The following is a 25,075-nucleotide window of genomic DNA, read 5'->3' on the forward strand; positions in this document are numbered from 1 at the left end:
TGGCGTCTTGAAGCCCTGGCAGGAACAGGCATGTGCTAATTATAATCTGTGCAGCTTGCTAACGATTGACCTTGGACTCTAGGGAGGTGAAGGCTCCTGGCAGAAGGTCTCGGGGTGCTCTGAGGCTTCCAGATATAAGGCAGGGGGGTTAGTGGTATGGAGGATGGACTCTTCTGGGTAGCTCGGTGGACACCACCTTACAGCTCCAGCAGAGTAGGGACACTTTTAAACCTTTTGGGCTCTGCTAAGGGGCTGTTGGGGAGAACAAGGCAGCAGGATTACTATCTGTGTGACCTTGGGCAGGTCACTTAACCACTTCAGATCTTGATTTTTTAATCTATAAAAAGAAGACAATCATTCCTATTTAATAGGAGGTGGGAGACCTCAATAAGCTGATGCGCGTAAACACCTAACATGGGAACTGGCAACTGGTAGGTGCTTAACAGTGTTAATTCCCAGCCTATTACCCCCTGAAAAATCCTGGAGGGCTTCCTGGAGTCAGTGAGCCAGAATTGATGAGTGGATACAGGCAGGCAAAGAAGAGCACTGAGGGGAGAAGCCACATGGTGTGTATACAGGGAGTTCCTGCTCAGAAAGAGCAGGTGGGAAGCAGTGGGAGGGGAGGCTGCGGAGATGGATGGAGAAGGACCTGACCTGTCCCAGTAAGCGTTGTGGACTCTCTCAGGTGCGGGCCATGGAGCCCTGGAGGGATTAAGTCAGAAAGGCCCTTAACTCTAAACCTTAAATGCCCCTTTCTGCCCAAAAGAGAGGGCTCTGGTCCCTCTGCCTCCCTGGAGACTGGCGGAAAGAGTTGAGGAGCTGGGCGTGGATTTGGCTCAGCCAGGGCCGTGGGTCTCAGCGAGTGCAGGCGCGAGAACCCACTTGCTCTAAAAACTCCCATTTGGAATAAACCCTGCCTTCCTTAGGCTGTTTGTCTCACAGCTGGAGTGCCATTTATTAAATGAAAATGAGGTTCAAATTGTTCTGTGTTGTTTTATAAACCAAACCTGAAAACCACGGGGGCGGGGAGGTGGGGTGCAGCATTTTTCTCAGCTGGGGAGTAAAGCGTGGTGGGTTTTCTAGTCGACCTTGTTTCTGGTGACGACCTGGGGTCAGCAAGATGCAGCCTGTACGGGTCCTGTGGGTCTGCGAGGTGGTGTCTTTGTGTTGAGGGCCTACTATGTGCCAGATTCAGTGCCAGGCCTTTGCATGCTTGTTGGTGCAACTGGTATCCTCGCTTGACAAACAAGGCAACTGAGGAACAGAGAGGTTAACAAACTTGCCTGGGGTCACACAGCTAGTAGATGGAGAAGCCAGATTCAGTCCCACATTAGCCACACATCACAGACTACCTTTTCTGTATAGCTTAATGTGAAAGCTGAGCTCCCTAACTAACTTTACCTTATTTTTAAAAGTCTAGTTGAACTGTGAAATCTCTTAATTTGTTGTTAGAGTGTATGCAGCTTTAAAGTCCTATAATTTTTAAAAATCTGCTGCTACCACCTTAAAGAAATTGACATTTTTAAATGTACCTGTGATTCCAATGCCCTAAAAGAACTTCCTTTTCCTGTGTTCCTTTCAGTCTTTATCTTTTTGGACAGTTTTTGTATAGTTGCGCAGCAGGGGTCGGCAAACTGCAGCCCACCGTCCAAATGCCACATGGTTCTGTAAACAAGGCTTTACTGGACCGCTGCCCCTGCTCCTCATTTACATACCGTCTCTGGCTGTTTTCGTACTGCAGCTGCAGATTTGCGTAATTGTGACAGAGACCATCTGGCTTGCAAGACCTGAAATATTTACTATTTGACCCTTTCCAGAAAAAATTTACAACCTCTGGTCTAGAGGGCAAAGAGCTCTGCAGCATGTCCTTTATTCTCTCCAGACACCGCATTATTCCAAGGTGTTAATCATCACGTTTCTCATTGTAGGTGGCCCAGAATATTCCATGGGTTAGATGTCACCCACTTTCCTTAACCATTTGCTTTTTGCTGGACAGCTAAATTGCATCTTTTTTTTTGGTTGCAATTTTCTGTTTATCCAAAACACTTATAGAATGCCAACTGCTTACCAGGACTGTTTACCAGTGTAACTCACTTAATCAGATCAGCGATGAGAAATTCATACTATGATTACTCCCATTTCACAGACGAGAAAGTAAAGTCCAAGGTCACAGCATTTTTCAGCAGCGAAGTTAGGTTTCATCTGCTCAGCAGGCTCGCTCTGGAGTCTGTGCTCTTAGCGGCTATTGGGAAGTGTCACAGAAGAGGCAGGCCTTTGTGACTAGCTGTGCGTGTGTTGCAGGTTGGGGGGGTTGTCCAGTGACTCACCAGGAGTGAGGCCCGCCCTGCTCGGCCCAGCCCAGGCCAATTGCCCCATATCACTGAGCATTGGTTAGTCTCTGGCCCTCCTTGTTACACGCTGGGCAGCTAAGGCCACGTGACCACAAACTTTGTTTCTTTGTGGAAAACGGCCCTGAAAAGAAGGCCAGCTGCTGATGCTGAAGAGAAAAATCGCATCTCCTGGAAAATACCGTTTGGGAGAAAGAATACCAGAGTTGACCAGGGGCTTTGCTTTGCAGCCAGAGGGGTCCAGACTTTGCTCAATTACCAGTGATAAATTTGCAGATGTTCTGGTTGGGCTGAGAAAAACAACAACAGAAATGCAACGTTAGCTGTCCAGCAAAACAGAAATGGTTAAGGGAAGTTTGTGACATCCACTTCAGGGGATATTCTGGGTCATTTACGAGGAGAAATGTTAATAATTAACACTACGGGCTGCCTGTAGCACCAGTCAGGGGGCCTCTGGGAAGCCGAGAGACCGGCAGACCTCACCAGGAGGACAGCGTTCACACAAAATGCTGCGTAAGGTCTCAGGGGGCTCGCGGAGTCCTCATAGCCCAACTCAGGGGTCCCCACACGTTGTCAGGAGAGGCAGATTCAAATCCCTGGTCCACAGAGACATTTTGAAAAGTGAATTTTGTGAATGCTGTCCTCAGGACATTTGAGAGGTGAGCGGAAAGATTCCAGAAGGTCTCTTGTGGAGAAACACCGTGTCGTAGAGATTGTGGGGTGGGAGGGAGACAAGTGTGTCGAGAGAGCTGAACGCCGTGCCCACCTGCCCGCACAGGAAAGGATCCAGAGCGGCCAGGTCACCCAAGGGCGCGGATCTGCTCGGTTTTGTTCATCTCTGTGATCACAGCGTCTGGTGTAGTGTAGGCGTTAGGACAAGATTTGTCATTAAATGAATTGAGCGTCTCCCAAGCTCTGGAACAGAGAGAAGTGGGCCGGGTGTGCTTCTGGGTTAGAAGATGAGGTGGGCCTGTTCGCTCGGGTCCTTGGAGGGCCAGTTCTTCATCTTCGCCTGGCCTGGGGGTGGATGGAGCGAGAGGCATTAGGGGAGAAGCGAGTGAGCTGGGTCTGTCTCAGCCATCAAGTCCTGCAAGCCCCGTCCAGGCCCCCGCAGCCGGGCTGTGTCCCCGTCTGGCCTGATTCATTTTGAGCTGGCCACCTCCAGGCCTCTGTGCAGTGCATCACAGTCCCCCAAGCCAAGCGCACCTCTCGGCGTGTCCCCTGTCTCGAGCACTCTCCCTGGCCTGCGCCCCTCGTCAGACTGAGCCCTTGGGGCTCAGTCAGTCTACGTGGGATGGGACATCCTGTTCTGACTCAAAGAGCAACTCCCCTTTTTTTGCTTTCCTGACTCACTTCCTCATTTGCAAGCCATTTTGCAGCAGAGCCGGGCACCAGGGCCAGACAGGCCTGGGCTCTCCCCCGACCCCACACCTCAGGAGCAGTCTGACCTGGGCAGGAGGGCCGGCCCCTCTGAGCCTCAGTTTCCCCATCTGTAAGGTGGCACGGTCATCCCTGCTGGTGGGTAATGGAGGCAGGGCACCTGGCCAGTGGCTGGCATGTAGCAGGTGGCATCACACGCATGAACTCTTGGTATTTGGTGACATTTTCCCCCACCCACAGGGGCCTCCTGTGGCATCCAAAGGTCAAGGCGTGTGGGAGAGGGTATAGCTAAGCCGGAGAGCGCATGCTTAGCATGCCTGAGGTCCTGGGTTCACTCTCCAGTGCCTCCACTGAAAAAAAAGAAAGAAAGAGACTCATGATGACCGTGACACCCACCAGGGTACTCACAGGATCACAGATGACCTGGGGTGGGGACAGGGCAGGAGCAGGCAGAACATTCATCACGCACCAGACGGCAATGGCTGTGGCGCACTGCTGGGTGCTTTGCTGGGAGGGGCCCTGGGGGACAAGCTTCAAGTGCAGACACGGAGTGGTGGGGAATCGAGGTGGCTCTCCACAGCCCATTGGATATTTGCATGTTCAGTCAGCTGTTGAGAAAAGATCTTTTGACTTGAACTCTTGGTGTCTTTGTTGAAGGACAAGTTTCAATAAAAAGGATGCCCTGGGGTGAAGGGGCACCTGACAAGGCATTGCCTAGCATGTGACCGAAGGCGCCAGGCTGCCTGACAGTTGGTCAGACGCTGCCCCCATTGCTGGTGGGTCTGTCGCTGAACAGAGGGTGCCACTCCTTTGCTCACAGACCCTCACTGGCTCCCTAGTGCCCACAGCGTTAAGTCAGCGCACCCCTTTGAATCCCGTGACTTTCACCCCCCTCGCAGCCTCCCCAACACAGCTTCCTCGAACAGCTCCCCAGCCCGCTGTGCAGCCTGAACTTGGCCTTGCACTTCCCCACCTCCAGCTTTTGCTCAGGCTGGTCCAGCCACCTGTGACGCCCTCTCCCACTTCTCATCTTACCCAGACCCTGCTCGTCCCCCAGGTCTCAGCCAGGGCATCCCCTGGTCTCTGAACCCTCCCTGGGTCCCCTAATCAGCATAATCACTCCACTCTCTAGGCTCCAAGAGCTTCTCTGGGCTGCTCTGAGCATAGAACAGCCTCATGTCGAGTCCGTGCTCACGCAGACCATCCTGTCACCCGCAGCCTGCTCCCGGCTCCACGCTGTGCACATGCAGACGTTGAAGCCAAATGGTCAGATTTGACTCCTTAGCTCCTAACTCCTAGCTCTGAGACCTTGGGCAAAGCATGAAACTTCTCCACCTCAGGGTCCTCATCTGTCAAATAGAAATGAATATTAAAGCCTGCCTCTCAAGTACAAAAATGTTTTTATTATTAATTTAGCAAATGTTGTCGAATTGAATGTGGAGTAGCTTCAGGGGAGAGTTTTGTTTGTTTCTTTTTTTTTTTTAATTGAGTTATAGTCATTTTACAATGCTTTGTCAAATGCCAGTGTAGAGCACAATTTTTCAGTTATACATGAACATACGTATATTCATTGGCACATTTTTTTCGCTGTGAGCTACCACAGATCTCGTATATGTTTCCCTATGCTATACAGTATAATCTTGTTTATCTATTCTACATATGCCTGTCAGTATCTACAAATTTTGAAATCCCAGTCTATCCCTTCCCATCCCCCATCCCCTTGGCAACTATAAGTTTGTATTCTACGTCTATGAGTCTGTTTCTGTTTTGTATTTACGTTCTTTTTTTTTTTAATTCCACATATGAGCGATCTCATATGGTATTTTTCTTTCTCTTTCTGGCTTACTTCACTTAGAATGACATTCTCCAGGAACATCCTTGTTGCTGCAAATGGCGTTATGTTGTCGGTTTTTATGGCTGAGTAGTATTCCATTGTATAAATATACCACATCTTCTTTATCCAGTCACCTGCTGATGGACATTTAGGCTCTTTCTGTGTCTTGGCTATTGTAAATAGTGCTGCTATGAACATTGGGGTGCAGGTGTCTTTTTGAAGTAGGGTTCCTTCTGGATATATGCCCAGGAGCGAGATTCCTGGGTCATATGGTAGATCTATTCCTAGTCTTTTGAGGAATCTCCATACTGTTTTCCACAGTGGCTGCACCAAACTGCATTCCCACCAGCAGTGTAGGAGGGTTCCCCTTTCTCCACAGCCTCTCCAGCATTTGTCATTTGTGGACTTTTGAATAATGGCCATTCTGGCTGGTGTGAGGTGATACCTCATCATAGTTTTGATTTGCATTTCTCTAATAATTAGTGATATTGAGCATTTTTTCATGTACCTATTGATCATTTGTATTTCTTCCTTGGAGAATTGCTTGTTTAGGTCTTCAGTAATCAAGACAACATGGTATTGGTACAAAAGCAGACATATAGACCAATGGAACAGAATAGAGAGCCCAGAAATGAACCCACAAACTTTTGGTCAACTAATCTTTGACAAAGGAGGCAAGAATATAAATGGAATAAAGACAGGCTCTTCAGCAAATGGTGTTGGGAAAACTGGAGAGCAGCATGTAAAGCAATGAAGCTAGAACACTCCCTTATACCATACACAAAAATAAACTCAAAATGGATCAAAGACTTAAACATAAGACAAGATACAATAAACCTCCTAGAAGAAAATATAGGCAAAACATTATCTCACATACATCTCAAAAATGTTCTCCTAGGGCAGTCTACCCAAGGAATAGAAATAAAAGCAAGAATAAACAAATGGGACCTAATTACAAGCTTCTGTACAGCAAAGGAAACCATAAGTAAAACAAAATGACAACCTACAGAATGGGAGAAAATTTTTGCAAACGATGAAACCGACAAAGGCTTGATCTCCAGAATATATAAGCAGCTCATACGACTGAATAAGAAAGAAACAAACAACCCAATCCAAAAATGGGCAGAAGACCTAAACAAGCAATTCTCCAAGGAAGAAATACAAATGATCAATAGGGGAGGGTTTGTTTCTCACAGGAATGGGCGTTTAAACTAGGTCTGTTTAAATGGCCCTCTTAGTTTTTGGATTTTGATTGTTTCTTTAAAAAAAAAACAGCTTTATTGAGATATAATTCACAATTATAATTTGCCCATTTAAAGAGTACAAGTCAATGCCTTTTAGTATATTCACAGAGTTGTACAAAATCACCAGTCATTTTTAGAATATTTTTATTACCCCACCAAAACCTAATCTTTCCACCGCCCCAACGCTAGGCAACCACCAAGTTACTTTCCGTCTCTATGGACCTGCCTGTTTGACACATTTCATACAAGTGGAATCACACAATATATGGTCGTTTGTGATTGGCTTCTTTTGTATAGAATCATTTTTTCAAGGTTTCTATATGAGTTTCCTTGTAGCCTCATCATTACTTCATTCCTTTAAAAATTTTTTTAATTGAAGTATAGTCCGTTTACAATGCTGTGTTAGTTTCTGGTGTACAGCATAGTGATTGAGTTATACATATGTTCCTTTTCATATTCTTTTTCTTTATAGGCTATTACAAGATATTGGATATAGTTCCCTGTGCGATATAGTAGGACCTTATTCTTTATCCATTTTATATAAAGTAGTTAGCATCTGCAAATCCCAAACTATACCTTTTTATTGCTGGATAATATTCTACAGTATGAATATAACTTATTTATCCATTCATAAATTGATGGACATACGGGTTGTTCCCACTTCTTTGACTCTCATGAACATTGTGTATCAGTTTTTTGTGAGCATATGTTTTCATCTCTGTTGGGTATATACCTAGGAGTGGAATTGCTGGATTCCATGGTAACTCTGTGTTTATTCATTTGAGGAACTGCCAGGCTGTTTTCCAAAGTGGCTTTATTTTTCATATTCTCACCAGCTGCCTATGAGGGTTCCACTTTCTCCACATCTTTACTGATACTTGTTATTGTCTGTCTTTTTGATTGTAGCCATCCTAATGGTGTGACGTGGTATCTCCTTTTGGTTTTAATTTGCATTTCCCTGATAGCTAATGGTGTTGAGTATCTCTCATGTGCTTATTGGCCATCTGTATGTACCTCTTCTTTGAAGAAATATCTATTCAGATCTTTTGCCCATTTTATAATTGGGTTTTTGTCTTTGTAGATGTAAGTCCCTCATCAGATAGATGACATGCAGAATTTTCTTCCATTCTGTGGGTTGTCTTTTCCCTTTTTGATGGTGTCCTTTGAAACACAAAAGTTTTTAATTTTGATAAACTCCAGTTTTGTTTTGTTTTTTTCTTTTATTGCTTGTGCTTTTGGTTTCTAAGAAGTCATTGCCTAATCCAAGGTCTGGAACATTCAGGCCTATGTTTTCTTCTAAGAGTTTTATAGTTTTGGCCCTTACAATCTGGCCTTTCATCTAGTTTGAGTTAACGTTTGTCTATACTGAGGTAAGGGTCCAAGTTCATTCTTTCACATGTGGATATCCAGTTGTCCCAACACCATTAAAAAGTTAAAGTTAAAAGGACAATTCTTTTCCCATTGAATTGTCTTGGCGTGCTTGTTGAAAATTAATTATCTATAAATGAGAGCTGATTTTTTTTTGTTATTTATGGATCATTTTGAAGAAACATCATACTTCCCCTCAGAGGCATAGGATGTACTGAAAGATGATTCTTGGTCACAGCTCTGCCACTGAGCTGCTGCAAGGTCTTGGATGGGTCTCTTTCCTTCTCTGAGCCTCAGTCTCCCCATCTGTAAAACGGAGCAGCAGGATAAGAAGATTCCTAATGGTCCAGTTGTTACCTGCTGAGACTTAGGGAGGTTTCTGGAACACCTTTCATTGCCCCTTGGGGTGTCTCAGGAGGCCTGGCCCTGCAGCCTGAGATCTGGAGCCAGTCTGAAATTGGGGGCTGTTTCAGCACCCGCTATCCGGGCTCCATGAGAGCCAGCCCTGCCTTTCTGAGAGGGTGGTGTCTTGCTCACTTAGCCAGCAGCACCGCCGTCCTCCTCCGCGCCAGCTGTGCTCCAGGCCTGTGTCTGCACAGCAGATGAGAGCAAAGTGTAACGGAAAGACAAACACATCAACAACAATCTGGAGCCGAGTGGGGTGTGTCATTTGGCGCTGAGTACCAGTGCAGGGGCAGGGAGGCAGATGGCAAAACTCGGCTCGCAGACAGGGCCCCTACGTGAACACTTGCTCTGGGCGGTATCTGAAGAGTGGGAGACTGAGCTGCGCAGTGCAGCCACCATAGAGAACTCTTCACGCCTCTTATCTGCCATCCAGCAGCACCTACTTCTTACTCACATCCAGCCAGCCCTAACATGCTGACCAGGTGGCTGCGGACCACTTGTCTCCAAGTAGGGCGCTGTGGTTAAGGGGAAATCTCCGGAACCAAGGTGCCCGAGTTTTAGTCCCTGCTTTGCATGCTTTGGGGGAAGTTATTTAACATCTCTGTGCTTTGCTGCCTTTATGCTATGGGGCTGATAATAGCACCTCCCTGGGAAGGCATTTGTTTCTAAAGCACTTTATAGTGCTTTAGAAAATGGGCTGGCACAAAGAGGCAGCTCTTATTAAGGTCTCCGGTTATTACAGGTTGGAATTGTAGCTTGGAACAGTGTAGCGTTGACTCCAGTATGTGCACCGGCTCCACAATTGGTTATTACAGGTCCTGGCTGTTATACATCGTAACAAGGTAACATGGTACAATTAGCCCTCCAGTTGCCAGTCATTATAGTTCTGTGCATTTGAATAAAGCAGAGCTTCTCGGCAATGTCTGTTTTCCCTATTAACAGCTATGCTGTTAGCCAAAGTTCCAAGGTGAATCACATATGCCCCTTCTCTTCCGAACAATTTAAAGCTTCCCCGTCTTGGAGGGGATGCAGGTCAGGCGGTGATTCTTGTTCTCACTTGAACAACAGGGAGACTGGAGTTTGGGAGCCAGTTAGTGGCAGAGCCTGCACTGGAATCCATGCTCCCTAACCCCATTTTGGGGTCCGCTCTACCTGCAAACCATGGCCTGAAGGAAAGCTCTGGTTTGGGGCCTAATAGAGTCTGTGCTGATGCCTGCCCTTCCCCGATCCCTGCGTTCCTCAAGTTTCCCTGAACCTGCAGCATGTGTACACTAAGGACCAAATAAGGCTGGAGAGATGCTCCTTCTGGCTCCACAATTCTTCCTGTTAATAAAAAAGACTAGAACTAACCAGTATGAAGTACCTACTAAGTGCAGTGCCCATGGGGGTAACTATGATTATGTTTTCCAGATTTATCAGTTTGCTCACAAATATTTGTGAGCACCTACTATGTTGTCAGTATCTTGTTGATTTCCATCCCTGATGCTAGGAGAGCCCATGGCAGCCCCATGAGTTGTTGAGCAGACTTCCAGGTCCTTTTTGGGCCAGGGACCTGCAGGAACATGGAGTAAGGGCCCTATGGAACCTCTCTTGGGAGCTCAAAGAACCCCATGCATGTGTGAGGGACTTCATTCGTTTATCTGTTTTTACACACTCTTGGCTGTTGGTTCAAGGAGTCAGCTGGCAGCGCCATTGGAATTGGAGCAGGTTCCTGTTGGCTGAGTGTCTCCTCGTCACTCAGATCCTCACCCAGCTTCCAGCCAATGGGCCCAGCACTGAGCACACCAGTAGACTTAAAGTAGGAGGTGCCTGGGAAAGGCTGAGTGCAATCTGAAGCTTAGTAAATTGTCCTCAAGTACAAATGCAAAAGTCAATCTGATGGTTCACTGTTTGGGACTGCAAATTAAAACCACGATGAGTTATCCTTACCTGCCAGTTAGAAGGGCTAAAATTTTAAAAAACTGACCACAGAGGGGTGTATGGGAACTGGAACTCTCACACGCTGCTGTGTGTGAAAAGCGATGTGGCCACTTTGGAAAACAGTTTGGAAGTTTCTTAAAAATGTAAACATACACCTGTCACATGATTCAGCCACTCCACTTTTAGGTATTTTTGCAAGGGAAAAGAAAACGTATGTCCACACAAAAGTGTTCAAAAGCAGTTTTATTTGTGATACCAACCAGTGGTCTCTGCATGCTATGGAATGCTACTCAGCGACAGAAAGATATGAGTCATTGATACAGGCAACAACATGGATGGATCTCAGTATAATTACACTGAGTGAAAGAAACCAGGACCCCCATCCCCCACCACAAAAGAAAAAAAAATATATATATATACACCCTATATCATTCCATTTATGTAAAAACCTCCAGAAAATGTAAACTAATGCCTAATGACTAAGCACACCAGTGGTTGACTGGGACCGGGCGTGGGCAGGAGGGAGGGACCAGAAATGGGTCCAGGAAGCTTTGGGGTGAGGGACATGTTCATTATCTTGACTGGGGTGATGATGTTATGGGTATGTATGTGAAAACTTGTCAAATTGTGCTGTTGAAATGTGTTTCTTGTTCATCAGTTTTACCCCCAATAAAGCTGTTAAAAATAGAAGCAATCCCATCCCCAATCAGTCAATACAATGAATCTGACCCTGCTGTCTTCAGAGTACGCGTTTGCGCCAACAGATATGAACAGAAAACACAAACAGTGCGGTCAGACTGCTGGGTCCCGTCCCGGACTGGCGGCTACTAGCCTTCCCTACTTCCCTAAACCCGGTTTTCTCACTGTGAAATGGAACTGGTATGGTACCTCCCTCCTAGGTTGGTTGGGAGGAGAAAATGGGGAAATCCAGAGTGTTTAGTAAACAGGCAGTGAGTTTACAGGCAACGTGCACAGGGCCCCGTGGGGACCAGGGAAGGGACGGGTCATTTCTGTGGGTGAGAAGGGAGCTGGAAAGGTTTCCCCTCTGAGTGGCTGTGAACTGAATCTTGAAAGAACAGGGAAGAATCTTCTAGAAGGAGATGTAGTTGCAGGGGTGGGGGGTACTTCCCAGGCAGAACTAAGCTGGGGAGGCAGCACACAGACTCTAAGCTTCTAGAAACTTCTGGCAGTGTGGTGCAGCTGGCACGCTGGGATCAGAAGCACCCTGCTAAGTTAGGGCTGTCTGCTGGGTGGGAGCCTCATCCTTGAAGGTCCCCGAGGCGTGGTGGCTTCATTCTCCAGGCCTGAGTTCCTCAAATTGAGATATGAAGAAGTTACCTCCAGAGATGATGTGTTCTAAGGGAAGTTTTGAAATTTGTACCTAACACAAAAACAAACAAAAATTTAATGCAATGCTTTTGAATTGAAAGACATTTTCATCTAAGTAGAAAGCGCTCATTTCCGAAGCCCTCGATAGGAGTGGTTGTGAGCATGTGTTATTGTGCAGCTGTAATGTTCTTTTGAAAAGGTCTGTTCACGCATCATTCAGGTTTGAGGCCACAGGAGGGACGTGGTCACTGTTGTTGAGCTTGCTCCCTTGGGCTGTGGTGTAGACGGTCCAGGGAGGGGGCGCTGGTTCCGTGGGAAATGCTGAGGAAGGTAGGGCAGGCCAGGTGACTTCAGAGATGACTGTTGGAATCGCCCCTCTGCGGGGAAGATTCCTACCTGGGGAGAAGGTGTGCGGCGCTGGGGGCCTGGCATGTGCCTCTGATTCCCAGGGCCAGACAGAGGCCTGGAGGGAGAGGCATGGGGACATCTGTCACTGCCATGCTGTCATGGATGCTGTTGTTGGTCACTGGAAGAGGAAGGTGAGGGCAGCCCAGGGACGAGGGGCCAACATCCCGTCCTGGAAGCTCCACCCCATTGGCCAGATCTTCTCCAGGGAGGGGCTTTGGAGGCTGGAGCAGGACCCGGGATGGGCCTTGCAGCAGGCCAGATGGAGCACTCTCTGATGGGACAGGACCTTGGAGGTTTCATCTACAGAGCACTTAGGAGTGTGCCTGGTGTTTCCACTGCCGAGGTATGGGGTTGGGCCACGACCCATAGTGTGAAAAACCCAAACCGACGTAAAGCTAGCGAGGCCAGCTGGGCAGCATTGACTGGCCTGCCCCGCCTCACCCCTGCGGCCTGTGGCACTCAGTGTCCCAGCCAGGCCCGGACTAGTCCCCTGTCGCCCTGCCCATCGCTGCTCTCTGACCCGCAAATGAAGGCCATTCCCTGCCTGTGCAACCTCTGACTGCCCCTGGCCACACCGCCAGCAACCGGCTCGGACTACTGGCCAGGGCTACCCACAGGATGCGCCTCAGGTTTGCGGCCTCTGATTGGCTGCCCTCCCAGCAGCCTGAACCAATCACGCTTGGGTCCGAGGAGCTGAGGCCCCACCCCTCAGAGCCTCCTGCCTTGCCCCAGGGATGCCTCTCCTCTCCGGGCAGTGGGCCTTCTGCCCCCGTCCCTCCCCTCCACCCACCTCCCCCGGCATTCTCTCATAGTTGCCCTGTGCATTCTCTCCCCTCCCAGACATTATATTTGACCGTACATTGCAAGGCCAGCCTTTCCCGGGTGGACATTCTCCCATCCTCTACAATGTGCCTTTTGATGAAAAGCTTGGGTTTCATTACTTTCAGAGTGATTGGAAATGCTGTTTTATAGTCAGTTATCTGGTTAGGAGGTGGGCCAGAGAGCAGGGGTTTTCACTACAAATACCATTTATCCGTGATGGCAGAGCTGATTGAGAATCACTCTCAAAGCACTTGTCATGAAAGCAGTCATTGGCCTGTCCCCTTTGTGGCCGGAATTGTAAAGTGGACCCCACAACACTGTTACTAAGTGGGGTTCCTTATTATAAATATTTACAAGCCTGTGGACTGAGGGTGGGTTGTGGCGCCCTGCAGCCTGTGTGATTTTGGTTCTGTCCCTTAATCTCTCCAAGCCTGTGGTTGCCTCTGATGGGGTGAAGCTCGGTAATTGTTCCCAAACTCTATATCTAGCTACCTTGGAAGGTTGCTGTAAGATAAATAAGATAGCGTGAGAGTTCTGGGGCAATGACCAATTAAGATGCTGCTGAGAGTTCCTGTCCCTGCTTCTTTTTTTTTTTTAACAGTAAGTTTGTGGTTTCAGTTTTTTTTTTAAATTGAAGTATAGTTGATTTACAATGTGTTAATTTCTGGGGTGCAGCATAGTGATTCAGTTTTTCATATATATATATATATATATATATATATATATATATATATATATATATATTCTTTTTCATTATAGGTTATTACGAGCTATTGAATATAGTTCCCTGTGCTAGACAGTAGGACCTTGTTGTTCATCTCTTTTGCATGTAGTAGTTTGTATCTGCTCTCTCCAAACTCCTGTCCCTGCTTTTCACACACTTTGCTGTCAGAATCACCTTCTGCAAATGCCAGATAAGAGAGAAACACCGAGGGCCATCCCTGTGCTCTGAAGGATGCTCTGAGTCATGGCCTATCCACAGTATTGTCTGCAATAAGTAAACAAAAAAGGAGCTCCCAGAATCCATTTGGAATAGGCCTTGGGATTAAAACCAGCTGCCCGCTCATCCCTGCAATTCCATCTGCGTATATGAGAGCAGCGGGAAGGAGTAAGGGTGGAACTGTGTGTGGCGGGGCAAGAATGAGTCACAGGAAAGGCGAGTGTGTCACGGGAAAGGGAGTATGCCCTGTGCCAGGGCTCTGGGTCAGTTTGCAGCGGGGGCCCCGGCCAGGTTGACAGAGTAGGCACACCAGGCTGTTTATAGGTCCTCCCATGGGAGCTGGGGTTTTCTCAGGTCTGAATCCTGAAACCTTCTGGGTTCCAGAGCAAAATGCCAGAGGCCAGCTGGGTTGGCAGGGGGCTGGGATGGCTGGACAGCGTATGACTGAGGCTGCCTGGGAGCTGGGGCCTCAGTTTAGTGTCTCCAATTCTAGATTCTTGAGCTGAGGACCACCAGATTTATACCCTGCAGTCACCTTCCTGGAGCTTAGATGCTCATAGAAGACGACCCACAGAAGGCTGGCTGCCCCAGGCTCCTGCATTGTATAGACTGCTCTCAGTAGGGTTCCGGGGGGTACAGGCAGAGGCATGGAAGCCAGGTAGCAGTGTGTCTAAGAGCAAAAGCCCTGGACTCAGGCCATCCTGGGTTCAAGTCCTGCCCCACTATTTAACATCCCTCTGACTTTGGGCAGTGTTCTTAGTATCAGTGGTCCTCAGCTGGGTCTTTGTGGATAAATGAGTTAATAGCTAAGCCCTTTATTATAGAGTCAGGACTGTACAGAATGCCAGATACATGTGGGCTGTTATAATGATTATTGTCCATCCTTTTGTTTTTTTTGATTATTGTCCATCCTGAATCCACCACTTTCTGACAGGATATTTGCCTCACTGAATCTCAGTTTCCATCTTTGTCAAATGATACTAACATCAACCATATAATAGTCACCACTGAGCCTGACTTTGCCCCTCTCTGTGCTTGGGAGGGGTTTGGTGTCATGTTTTTGACACGCCCCCTAATGGGATTTGGTTGCATCCTAATAAGCAAGATGCTTGGAGCCTCTGGATCACTGAATGGCATGCGATATTACCGTATTTGCACATCCCTAGAGAATTTTCAAAATTGCTGTTATGGTGTTGGAGGGATGGAAGCAGGGGGCTTGTCCCAACTTGGTCGTCATGGGGTGTCCACCCCTCACCGGTGGCACCACAGAGCCAAACAGGGGCCTCTCTCTGCAGCCTCAGTTTCGCAGGCCCAGGAAGGGGAAGGGAGAGGAGGGAGGGCTCTAATCTCATTGGCCCCCAGGACACAGGGCTCTGAGCTCTAGTTTGCTTCCCAGTAGATGGCCAGCGTCAGGCTATTTTGTTGGCACCAGCACCTTGTCCTTTGTCCTGCAAGGCTGACCAAGTTGCGGCTTGGCCAGTTGCATAGGCAGCCTGGAATCAGGGCAAAGGGACCTGGTGTCCTTTCCTATCTCCAGATGGGCAGCCTGTGCAGCCCTGGCCTGGGGGATCTCCTTCCTTCCCATCCCCTGGGTCACTGGAGGGCTGGCCCCTGTGGGCTGCGTCACTCCGCCTCCCCTGTGCTGGCCAGGGGATTTTTCCCATGGACAGCCTCTCCGCCCTGGCTGGGGTTGGGCCTCCTCTGGGACTCTAGCTCCTGCTGCTCAGAGCCTCCCAGGCCATGTCTGGTCACATCACCTTCTGCCTCGTTGGGGGAGGGGCTGATCTCTGGGTTCTCTTTTGTCTCCTGGCAGCTTCACCCCGTATAGCCAGGTCCCTCTGGTTTGTAGCTGGACTCAACATGGACTCACTCTGGCTGGTTGGACCCTGTGCAGTCAGAGTCGCTCTCCTCCCCGAGGTAGTTCTGCCGGATTCCCCAGTGTGCGGTGGAGTCGGGCTTGGTTTGGGAGGCAGTGTGGTCTCGGGAGGTAAGCACAGGCTTTGGAATCCGACAGAACAAGGTTCAAGTCTTAGTGCTGCCCCAATGGCCCTGTGCCCCGGACCGGTTACTCCAGCCTCAGGGTTCTTGTCTGTGATGGGGGAAGGTGACAGCATCCCTGCCCGCTGAGCACCTGTTCCTGCGTGGGTGCCCCATGATCGCCCAAGATTCTCTGAGGAAGGTGCTGGTGGGGGAAGGAAGCTCTTTTGAGGTCCCCTAACTAATTGGCCAAAGCTCTCAGCCCGAGCAGAGGCCCCGCTGCTCTGCCACCTCCTGTGTGACCGACCTCTCAGCTCGGGGACGCCACAAGGACTGAAGGGACGACTTGTAGACAAGTGCTGAGCATGACATAGTCCTGTCATCACTGCAGAAACCTCAGTGCCCTTCCCTCTCTTCTCTGGCTGGCTCTTTTTTTTTTTTTTTTTTTTTTTTTTGGTCTCTATCACAGTTTCCAGCACCCTCTGTCCACCACACACTTCTTTATAGTGTTTCTGTCTCTTCGTTCACCCTGAGCCTTCCCGTGACTCTGACTAAGCTCTTCCCCTTTGACACAAAGGCTTAGGCCTGGAGCTCAGATCCTGGAAGCTTCTCGACCTCCCTCGAAGTACAGCCTCACAGTCCACTCCTGGAGAAGCCGTGTCCCCAGCCATGCCCACGGGTCTTGCCCGCCTCCTTGGATGCATCAGTCTCATGGGGTGATGACTTTTGAACCAGGTTCTACCTGGGTGCATGTTCTGTCTTGAGTCCGATCCTCTGCTCCATCGTCTGCCCTGACCCTGCTTGTCTGTCGTCAGGGAAAAAAACTCATTTCTCTTTCAGTTGTATTTTGTGATAACCACATGGGATGCTGAAAACCGAGGCTGTTTCCTTTCTAACCGTCTCCTCCGGCAGACTGGCGCCGCCAGCCTGAATCAGAAAGGGCCTGCATCTCTCTCTGGTTCCCTGGGGACAGCCCAGAGACACACCCAGAGCCCCATTCCCTTGCTGCCTCCAGCCACACCCCAGGGCTGCTTCCCAAGAAGGGACTTAGAAATGGAAACAGCTTTATGAAAAATGCCTCAGCACTTTTTTTTTTTTTTTTTTGGCCAAAATGTTTGAAAAATGCACGGTTCCATTTTTTTAAATCCTAGGTCCATTCAACCAATCCTGGAAGGACAAATAAACTTGCCAAACATGAGAATTCCCCCCTCCCTCCCAGAGAGGCCTACTTGTCCTGCTCACCCCCACAGCCTTCTCTTGTGGTCCTCAGCCTCGGGCAGCTGCCCAACTGGACACTGACCACATCTCCAACCGCCTCCACCCACTGCCTGGTGAGGGCTTCCCTCTGCCCCCACTCCAGCCAGGGTGACCCGCCTGAAGCTTAGAAATAGTCTTGTCACCGGAACTGAACACTCGCTGGCTCCCTACTGCCCCTAGGGTCTGACCGAGCCTCCTGGACAAGGCTCTGAGGCTCTGCTCTGGTCCTTCCCCTCCCCGTCCAACTTCTTTTATTGCCTCCCCCTCTTCCCATCCCCCAGCATGCCCAGTGCCTCCCACTCAGCCTGTGCCCCCCTCTCCCAAACTCACTTTGGCCCCTCTCACTGGACACAGAGCCCCACAGGCCAGAGCCCCTGGTTCATCTCTGAATCCTCAGGCCCCTGCAGCTGTCGGGATGCACAAATGCCTTAGTCCCTGGCCAGTAACCCCCATTCTACCCCACAGCCAGCCTGGGATGGTGTGAGAGCTGCCATCTGGATGTAGGTTCCTAAGGAAGGAAAGCCTTCCTCCTGACACCTGAGGAATTTGGGGGTAAAAAGCTTCCAGGTATGGGGTGTGTTCCAGGCACTGGGTGGGAGGTTTTCCATTAATCAACCCTCGGTGTTGTCCCCATGCTATGGTCTGAATGTTTACACCCCCCCCAAATTTGTGTGTTGAAATTCTAACCCCCAATATGATGGTGTTAGGAGTTAGGGTGTCTGGGGGGTGATTAGAACGTGAGGGTGGAGCCCTCGTGAATGGGATTAGTGCCCTTATAAAAGAGACCCCACAGGGCTCCCCACACCCTTCCTCCACCTCCATTTGTATGAAGATACAGTGAGAAGTCTGCGACCAGGAAGAGGGCCCTCACCTGAGCACCCTGGTGCCCTGATCTCAGACCTCCAGCCTCTAGAGCTGTGAGAAGTAAATCCCTGATGTTTGTAAGCTACCCCATCTGTGATATTTCCTTATAGCAGCTAAATGGACTAAGACACCCCATTTCCAGGTGAGGAGATGGGGGCTCAGAGAAGTTAAGTGACTGGCCGGATGTCACACAGCTAGTAAATAGTGGGGCCAGGGCCAATTATTGGTCTTTCTGGCTTCAACATCTGTTCAATGGGCACATGCCGGTGGGTCACAGAGCCAGTTAGCATTCCCTTCTGGGGCTCCCTGCAGCTGCTGGTTGCAGCCTTGGACCCTCTAAAACTGGAGTCGGCAAACTGTAGTCCACAGGCCACATTGGGCTAGTGGTCTATTTTGGTGCTGCCAGTGAATGTGTGTTTCTTTCTTTCTTTCTTTCTTATTTTTAGTGGAGGTACTGGGGATTGAACCCAGGACCTCCTGCACGCTAAGCATGCACTCTACCACTGAGCTATACCCTCCCCTCTTGGTACTGCCCGTGAATGTGGAATGGGTCTTACATTTTTTAAGGGCTGTGAAATTAAAAAGGAATATGCAGTAAAGACTGTATGTGGCCTGCAAAGTCTAAAGATATTTACTAACTTACCCTGTACGAAAAAATGTGCCCTCCTGCTAATGTAAAAGATTCTCAGGAGCATCTCCTTTGGAGATAGCATGGAGGGTAATTACACATGGCCCTGGGAGGCCACTCACCTCGGCCTGCCTTAGAGGGGCCACGATGCTGGAAGGACCCGGACCAGGCTGATGGTCTGAGTGCGGAGGCTGGTCCCTAGGTCCAGCTCAGGGCCGGGCTTGGCATGGCTCACGGAGATCTCAGTAATATGGACCTTCTCAACCTGCAACCTCAAAGACCCTCAGAGACCCTCTGTTTAATTCTCACAGTGTGCAGAGGAGAGACGAAGCCCAGAGAGGCAGAAGGACTTGCTCAGGGTGAATGTGCAGATTTCCAGCACAGGGATCTTTCCCCCACTGTCCCTGTCTCATTTTGGAAGGCTGCCCACCTTGCTCAACCTAGTCCTGCAGGTCTGCTCCTGGGCTTGTTCGTTCCTTCAGTCGGCATTAATGAAAGGCTGATAGCCAGGATCGCCAGCGCTGTGGTGCGGGGGTCAAGGTCCTAAGGCAGCGAGAGGGGAGGTAGGCCTGCACAGAAGAGGTGGTTGGTGGTCACAGGCTCTGGGGTGCCACACTGGGTGGCAGTGCTTGGGGGAGGGGACGTGCTTCTAGCAGAGGGAACAGAGATCATGGCCTTGGCTGCGTCAGAGAGGAGGCTGCATGCTTAGAACGGCACCTCTGTCCTGGGGTTGGCTGTGGAGCCGTGGGAAGAAACAAGACTGGAAACAGGGTCAGGCTCCGGGCTTAGGGGCCTGTTAGAAGATGATGCTGTGACAGGGTGATGGCCAGCTGGATTTGGGTTTAGAAAGCCCCCTCTGGCTGCTGCCTGGCGGAGGGAAGGGAGGAGGCCCAGAAGCTTATTGGACACAGAGGAAGTCCATGAGCTTTCAGTGAGGGATTCTAAGGAGGGATACCTTCCTGGTCCTTAAATCAGTCGTGAGCGAGCTTTTCTTGAGCTGATCATTTGCTTTTAAACTTGTGTAAGGAAACAGGCTCTCCTTTCCGCTGGCCATTAGCAGGGTTAGAGCAGGATTCTCAGCCAGGTCCATGGACTGACAGGGAGCTACAGATAGAATTTAGGGGCCCATGAATTTGGATTGAAAACCTACTATATTCTTATTGCTACTGACCTCTAACTGATGGCAATTTCTTCCATGATGCAGGCGGCAAAACCAAGACAAAGCCCACTCTGCCATTGGCCGTGGCTGTAACTTTGTCACGTGTATTTTTATGTTGCCTCGACATGTAGTTTATGCCCATCACTATTTCAAAATTCTGATAGCTGTTAGACCTATTGGTATAGGTGCTAATAAGAAAGTGTGTGTCTTATTAACTCAGTTTTTAGTATTTTGATAACTAGGTTTAAATATGCTTGGTTTCCTTTGTAATCCTTGCATTTTATTCTCAGCCTTTAAAGCCTTCATTCCAAAAAGGGGTCTGTGGTGAAACCACTCCCTGCCTCACATCCCCCACCCTGGCTCACCGCTCACCCATCTGCAGCCCACCTGCCGCTCACCCACCTGCAGCCTGCACACGTCTTCAGTGTGTAGCTTCTCTTCTGGGGGCTTCTTAAGGCAGGGGTGGTGCCCGCTCCTTTGCTGCTGGGGTTGTAGCCTCAGGCCTAGCTAGGAGCGGGTGCTTAATTTCTGTGGGTTTCACTGAACGGGAACCAAGCGGTTTGGCAGAACAGGCCAAGAGGCCCCGTCTCTCTCTCTCTCTCTTTTTTTGAGTGATAAATTCTTTTTATTACATAATTTGTAGTAGTCGTGTTCTATCAACAAGGTCAACAGAAACTTGTAAATATTCTGCTACATAACACACCATACCTACATATTCCCAGTCTCCTAAACTCTGCCTGCAACCTCACCAAGCCCACAGGGAGTGACCCCGCATTTGAGATGAGAAGTCCCCCAACCAAGGCCGATCTGTGGGTCTGAGGCCCACCTGAGCCTCGACCCACGCCACTGGACCCCTTGTGCCCCACTCAGCGTACCTCGGGGTCTCCAAACCACCACGCCTGACGTGCCCTGGCCATTTCCAGCTGGAAAAAGGCTTCTCCAAAACCTTGCTGCCTTTTGGTGCTTAGAGCCTTCCCCGCATCATGTCATCTGAAACCCTGGGAGCTGGTTTCTGCTCCTCCCCTTCATTGCTTTGTAAAAATAAAAGCTGAGCTTTTGGAAGCCAATCAAGTCACACACTAGACAAGAGATTAAAGCCACAATGAACCAATTTAAACGCCTGCACATTCTAATATGCTTTTCAAACGAGGCATTCAAAGGCAGGGAGTGGCTGCAGGGAGTGAATTAAATTGTTAGTAAAAAAAAAATCAAAACAGCTCTGGAAGGAAAACAACACATTGGGAGAGTGAGCTCTGAGCCCAGGTCCCAGAGGGCAGCCCACCCTGGGTCGCCCACTCCCTTCGCCACAGCCCATGTCGTCCGTCTGGTGGCTGAGTCTGCCCAGGGCAGGGCCTGGGGAGGAAGGGGCTGGGGATGCCCAGATGCCCAGTTAACGCTTGTTGAATAACTAACTGGTGATTGAGAAGGAATGGCCAACAAACAGTTCAGTTAAGAAATTATTATTGTTTTTTTCTTAAAGTAATGATTGCCTCTTCTGGAAAATTCACAGACTGCTTAAGAGGAAAAATCAGGAAACAGAAAAACTTCCAACTGTAGTTCCACTAACCAGACAACCGTACTTAACCACGTGGCCTTCAAGGACCTCAGGCCAGGAAACGAGAGGCCTGAGGTCGCATGGAATGCGGCTTCAGCCACTTCTGCCCACACCTCTCTTTCCAACGCAGTCCCAAGAGAATTATAATGGCGAGAGGATCAGAGGTTTTTAGTGGCTGTTTTGCTTTGTTTTTTTATTCGTCGTAGAGATGTGACTACCAAGGGTAAATTTTGTTGCATTTTTTGGCATTATCATTATAGCCTGAGAATTCTTCATCACAAATTCATCTCAGGCATCCTTTTTGTTGGCTGCACAGTATTCTAAAGTGCAAGTGTGTGATACTTTATTTCCTATTATTGGGCATTTGGGTTGTTTCTAGTTTCATTTTGTTTTGCCATTTTAACTAATGCTGTGGCTGGTTTTGGGCGCATCAAACTTTATACCAATCCTGGGCTATTTCAACATTTGCAGAGGACTTACTCTGCACAAGGCATTGTGGGAGACTGGAGGATAAGCTGGATCCAGCCCCTCCACCTAAGGTGCAGATATAAATAACTTTAATCCAAAGTAGGTTATAGTTGCCGTAAGCGGACAACTAGAGCTGGAATACAGAAGGGTTTGTCCTGGGCTTAATGGGATTTTAAGAAAGTTACAGGAGAAAATCTGAGACTTTGCATCCACAGCTAAAAGGTAAGGGTAAGAGAGGAGGGACGGGACAGCAAAGGGGTTGGTTTAGCAGGGAGAACTATGCCAGGAGGCAGGCATCGCCAAAGGCAGTGTGTCTCATCTCAAAGGCTAAGTCAGTTGACTACTGTTGGCACCCAGGAAGTAGGTGGTGCTTAGCTCAGTCCAAACACTTAGCAGTAACTGCCTGGACCCAGGTTGATGGAGTAGTGACAAGACACCAGGTTAACGGCGGTCCCCAGCCTGAGATGTTAATTTCAAGTGAGGCGCAGGGGCTGACGTCAGCTTGGCTGATGCCAAATATTGTGTTTCTTAGGATCCATTTAGATCAAGATTCAGTATCCGTCACAGACATCTCAGACTGTGTGTTCTGGGACCTGCTGTTGGAGAGATTTCAAACCAAAGAGACAGATGAGAGTTGCCCCCAAGTCCCAAGGTAGCGTCAGAGGGGAGCAGGGAAGTGACACAAAGAGACTCTGCCAACCCAGCACCCTGGGCCGCTCTCCCTGCCCAGCGACCGGAGAGGCCAGACCTGTCTTCCTCGCTGCCCACTTCCAGTCCTTTGGCTCTTTGACAAGCACGGTCGCCTCTGGCTGTGTCACCTAAGTCGGAGCATCAGAGCACCGGGAGTCCCCAGGCCAGGCTCTGCCACTCTCGCCACCCCATCCGCTGGCCTGGGGCCTCTCCCCAGCCGCCACCCTGCATTCTCGCCAGCCCGCCTGATCTCATGCGGCCCTGTCTTCAGCCCCCGCAGGTGCCATGACTCAGCAGCCCCAGGAGGGCTTCGACAGGAGCGTGGAGGACGCCCGGGAGTGGATGAAGGCTGTGCAGGAGCGGCTGCAGGTCAATGACAACACCCAGGGGCCCCGCGCGGCCCTGGAGGCCAGGCTGCGGGAGACCGAGGTACGCACAGGCCTGGCTTTGAAAGCCCATGGCCTTGGCCGTGTCCCTCTCAGGCCTCAGGTTTCCCAGCTGTTCGAGTGCGGAAGTGGGCTAGACCAGTGTTTCTCAAACTTCGATGCCTTTGACTTTCCTGGGGCGTAAGTGCAGGTTCTGAGGCAGGAGGTGGGGGTGGGCCCGAGATGGTCATTTCTGACTCGCTCCCAGTGATGCTGCTGCTGTGGATCCTAGGACCACACTTTTATATGAGGGTCTAGAGCCCGCCCTCGACTCTCCCATCCTGGAAGCCACCCTGCAGCCAAGTGGGTGCCCATCCCCAGCTGGCCCAGGCCCTGCTTCCTGCCCCTCTTCTGCTTCCATGTGGCTGAGGTCCCTGCCCTGGCTTTTCCAGGACTGGAGTCTGGCTCTGCCCGCACCTGGCACAAGGCAGAGGCTCAGTGCCACCCTGACCAGATGGACTGATGCCCAGTGCCTGGTGCCGCATCGTGGTGCCCTGTCTGAGGGCATCTGTCCAGGGCAGGAGCAAGGGGCACGAGCACTGGACTAAGAGTCAGAGACCTGGGTTAGAGTTTGCATGCTGATGCTCAAGTGCTGTGTGACCTCATCCAAGTCCCTGTCCCTCTCCGGGCCTCGGTTTCCCATCTGTAAGTAAAGCAGTTGACTTAAGGTCTTTCTTGGGTCATATGTATTGGGATAGTCCACGATTCTTATTTCTCACCTCACAGTGGTTGCTTTATTTAAGGGGAGCCTTACCCCCTCCTGCAAAACTGACCCCCTGACAGGCTAAAAGCAGAGTTGACCACACACCCAGTCCCCTGTGTGTAGTTTTTTGTTTTTTGAGCTGTCTTATTGATTTTGCACTTTTTATGTGTGTTTTTTGGGGGAGGGTAATTTGATTGATTGATTGAATGATTGATGGATGGATGGATGGATGGAGGTCTGGGGATTGAACCCAGGACGTCGTGCATGCTAACCACACGCTCTACCACTGAGCTGTATCCTCGCCACCACTGATTTTGCACATTTCATTGAAAATAGCGAATGTTCTTTTTAGAAGCGACAGCTAAACTTAGGAATTTATGTCACCTTTTCAGGGCCAATGGTTTGTGTCACCACACATTATGAGGGCAGATCCATGGTCTGCATATTACAAATGGAGAAACTGAGTCTTGGAGTAGTCATGTGACTTGTCCAAGTTGAAAAGTTCTTTGGGTAGGACATTCCACCCTGGAACCCCCGGCTTCTGACTTCTCATCAGATGAGTGTCAGCTTCCCTGATGTCGTGTGCGTCTGTAAGAGTGTGCCTGCCAGGGTCAGGGAGCCGCGTGTTCTGGTTTCTCAGGCATCCTGTTTAGTAGCACAGCCCACTGGACTAGAGAGAGGCTTTGGAGTCTGGACATCCTGGGTTCAAATTCCAGCTCTGCTTCCTCCTGGCCGTGTGACCCTGCTGGGCCTCCATTTGCTTCCCTTTTAGAATGATGATGCTGATAATTTCAGGATGCTGACTTGAGGTGGGTGGGGCTCCCAGCGAGTGCTCCGTTAGGGGTGGCTTTGTTGCTGATGGGTATTAGTGGAGAGAAAGGCCTTTGAACCCAAGGCTAAGTCCAGAGCGTCACCATCCATCCCCATGGGGCAGCAGAGCACGTGAAACACACCCTATGCCTGGGTTCACAGCATAACAGGGACAGGTAGGCACATAATCCAGGCAGCCACATGAGTATGGATGAGACACATCCCTAACATGGGTCTCAGGATGTTACTCTCCTCCTCTAAAACCTTCCATCACTACCTATTGCCCACCAGAGAAAACTCAGCTTCATCTGACATCAAAAGTCCCCCACTACCTACGCGACCCTGTTCTCCAGCCTTGGCTTCCCCACCATCCCACCTCCTGACACACATCCTCTGCTGCCGACAGGAAACCTCCTAGATTTCCTAACACTGAGCCTTTGTGCTCACCGTTGCCTCTACTTGGAACACCCTTGCCCTTTCGTTTGGGTCTGGGTGTGCATGTGAAATGACACGCCCCCTCATCCACGTGTCTTTCCGTAGC

General features: G+C 49.6%; 1 protein-coding gene across 2 annotated transcripts in view; it reads left to right on the plus strand.

The window, feature by feature from the left end:
- SYNE3 (spectrin repeat containing nuclear envelope family member 3) overlaps positions 1-25,075 on the plus strand; it is a 90,137-nt gene that overhangs the window by 15,433 nt on the left and 49,629 nt on the right. For both annotated transcript variants that reach the window (XM_074365071.1, XM_010968751.3), the window contains exon 2: positions 22,868-23,025. In XM_074365071.1, coding sequence (XP_074221172.1) covers positions 22,882-23,025 — 144 coding nt within the window. In that variant the 5' untranslated portion in view covers positions 22,868-22,881. The remainder of the gene's footprint in view (positions 1-22,867; positions 23,026-25,075) is intronic.

The sequence above is a fragment of the Camelus bactrianus genome, chromosome 6, assembly GCF_048773025.1.
Source record: "Camelus bactrianus isolate YW-2024 breed Bactrian camel chromosome 6, ASM4877302v1, whole genome shotgun sequence".
Taxonomy (NCBI): Eukaryota; Metazoa; Chordata; class Mammalia; order Artiodactyla; family Camelidae; genus Camelus; species Camelus bactrianus.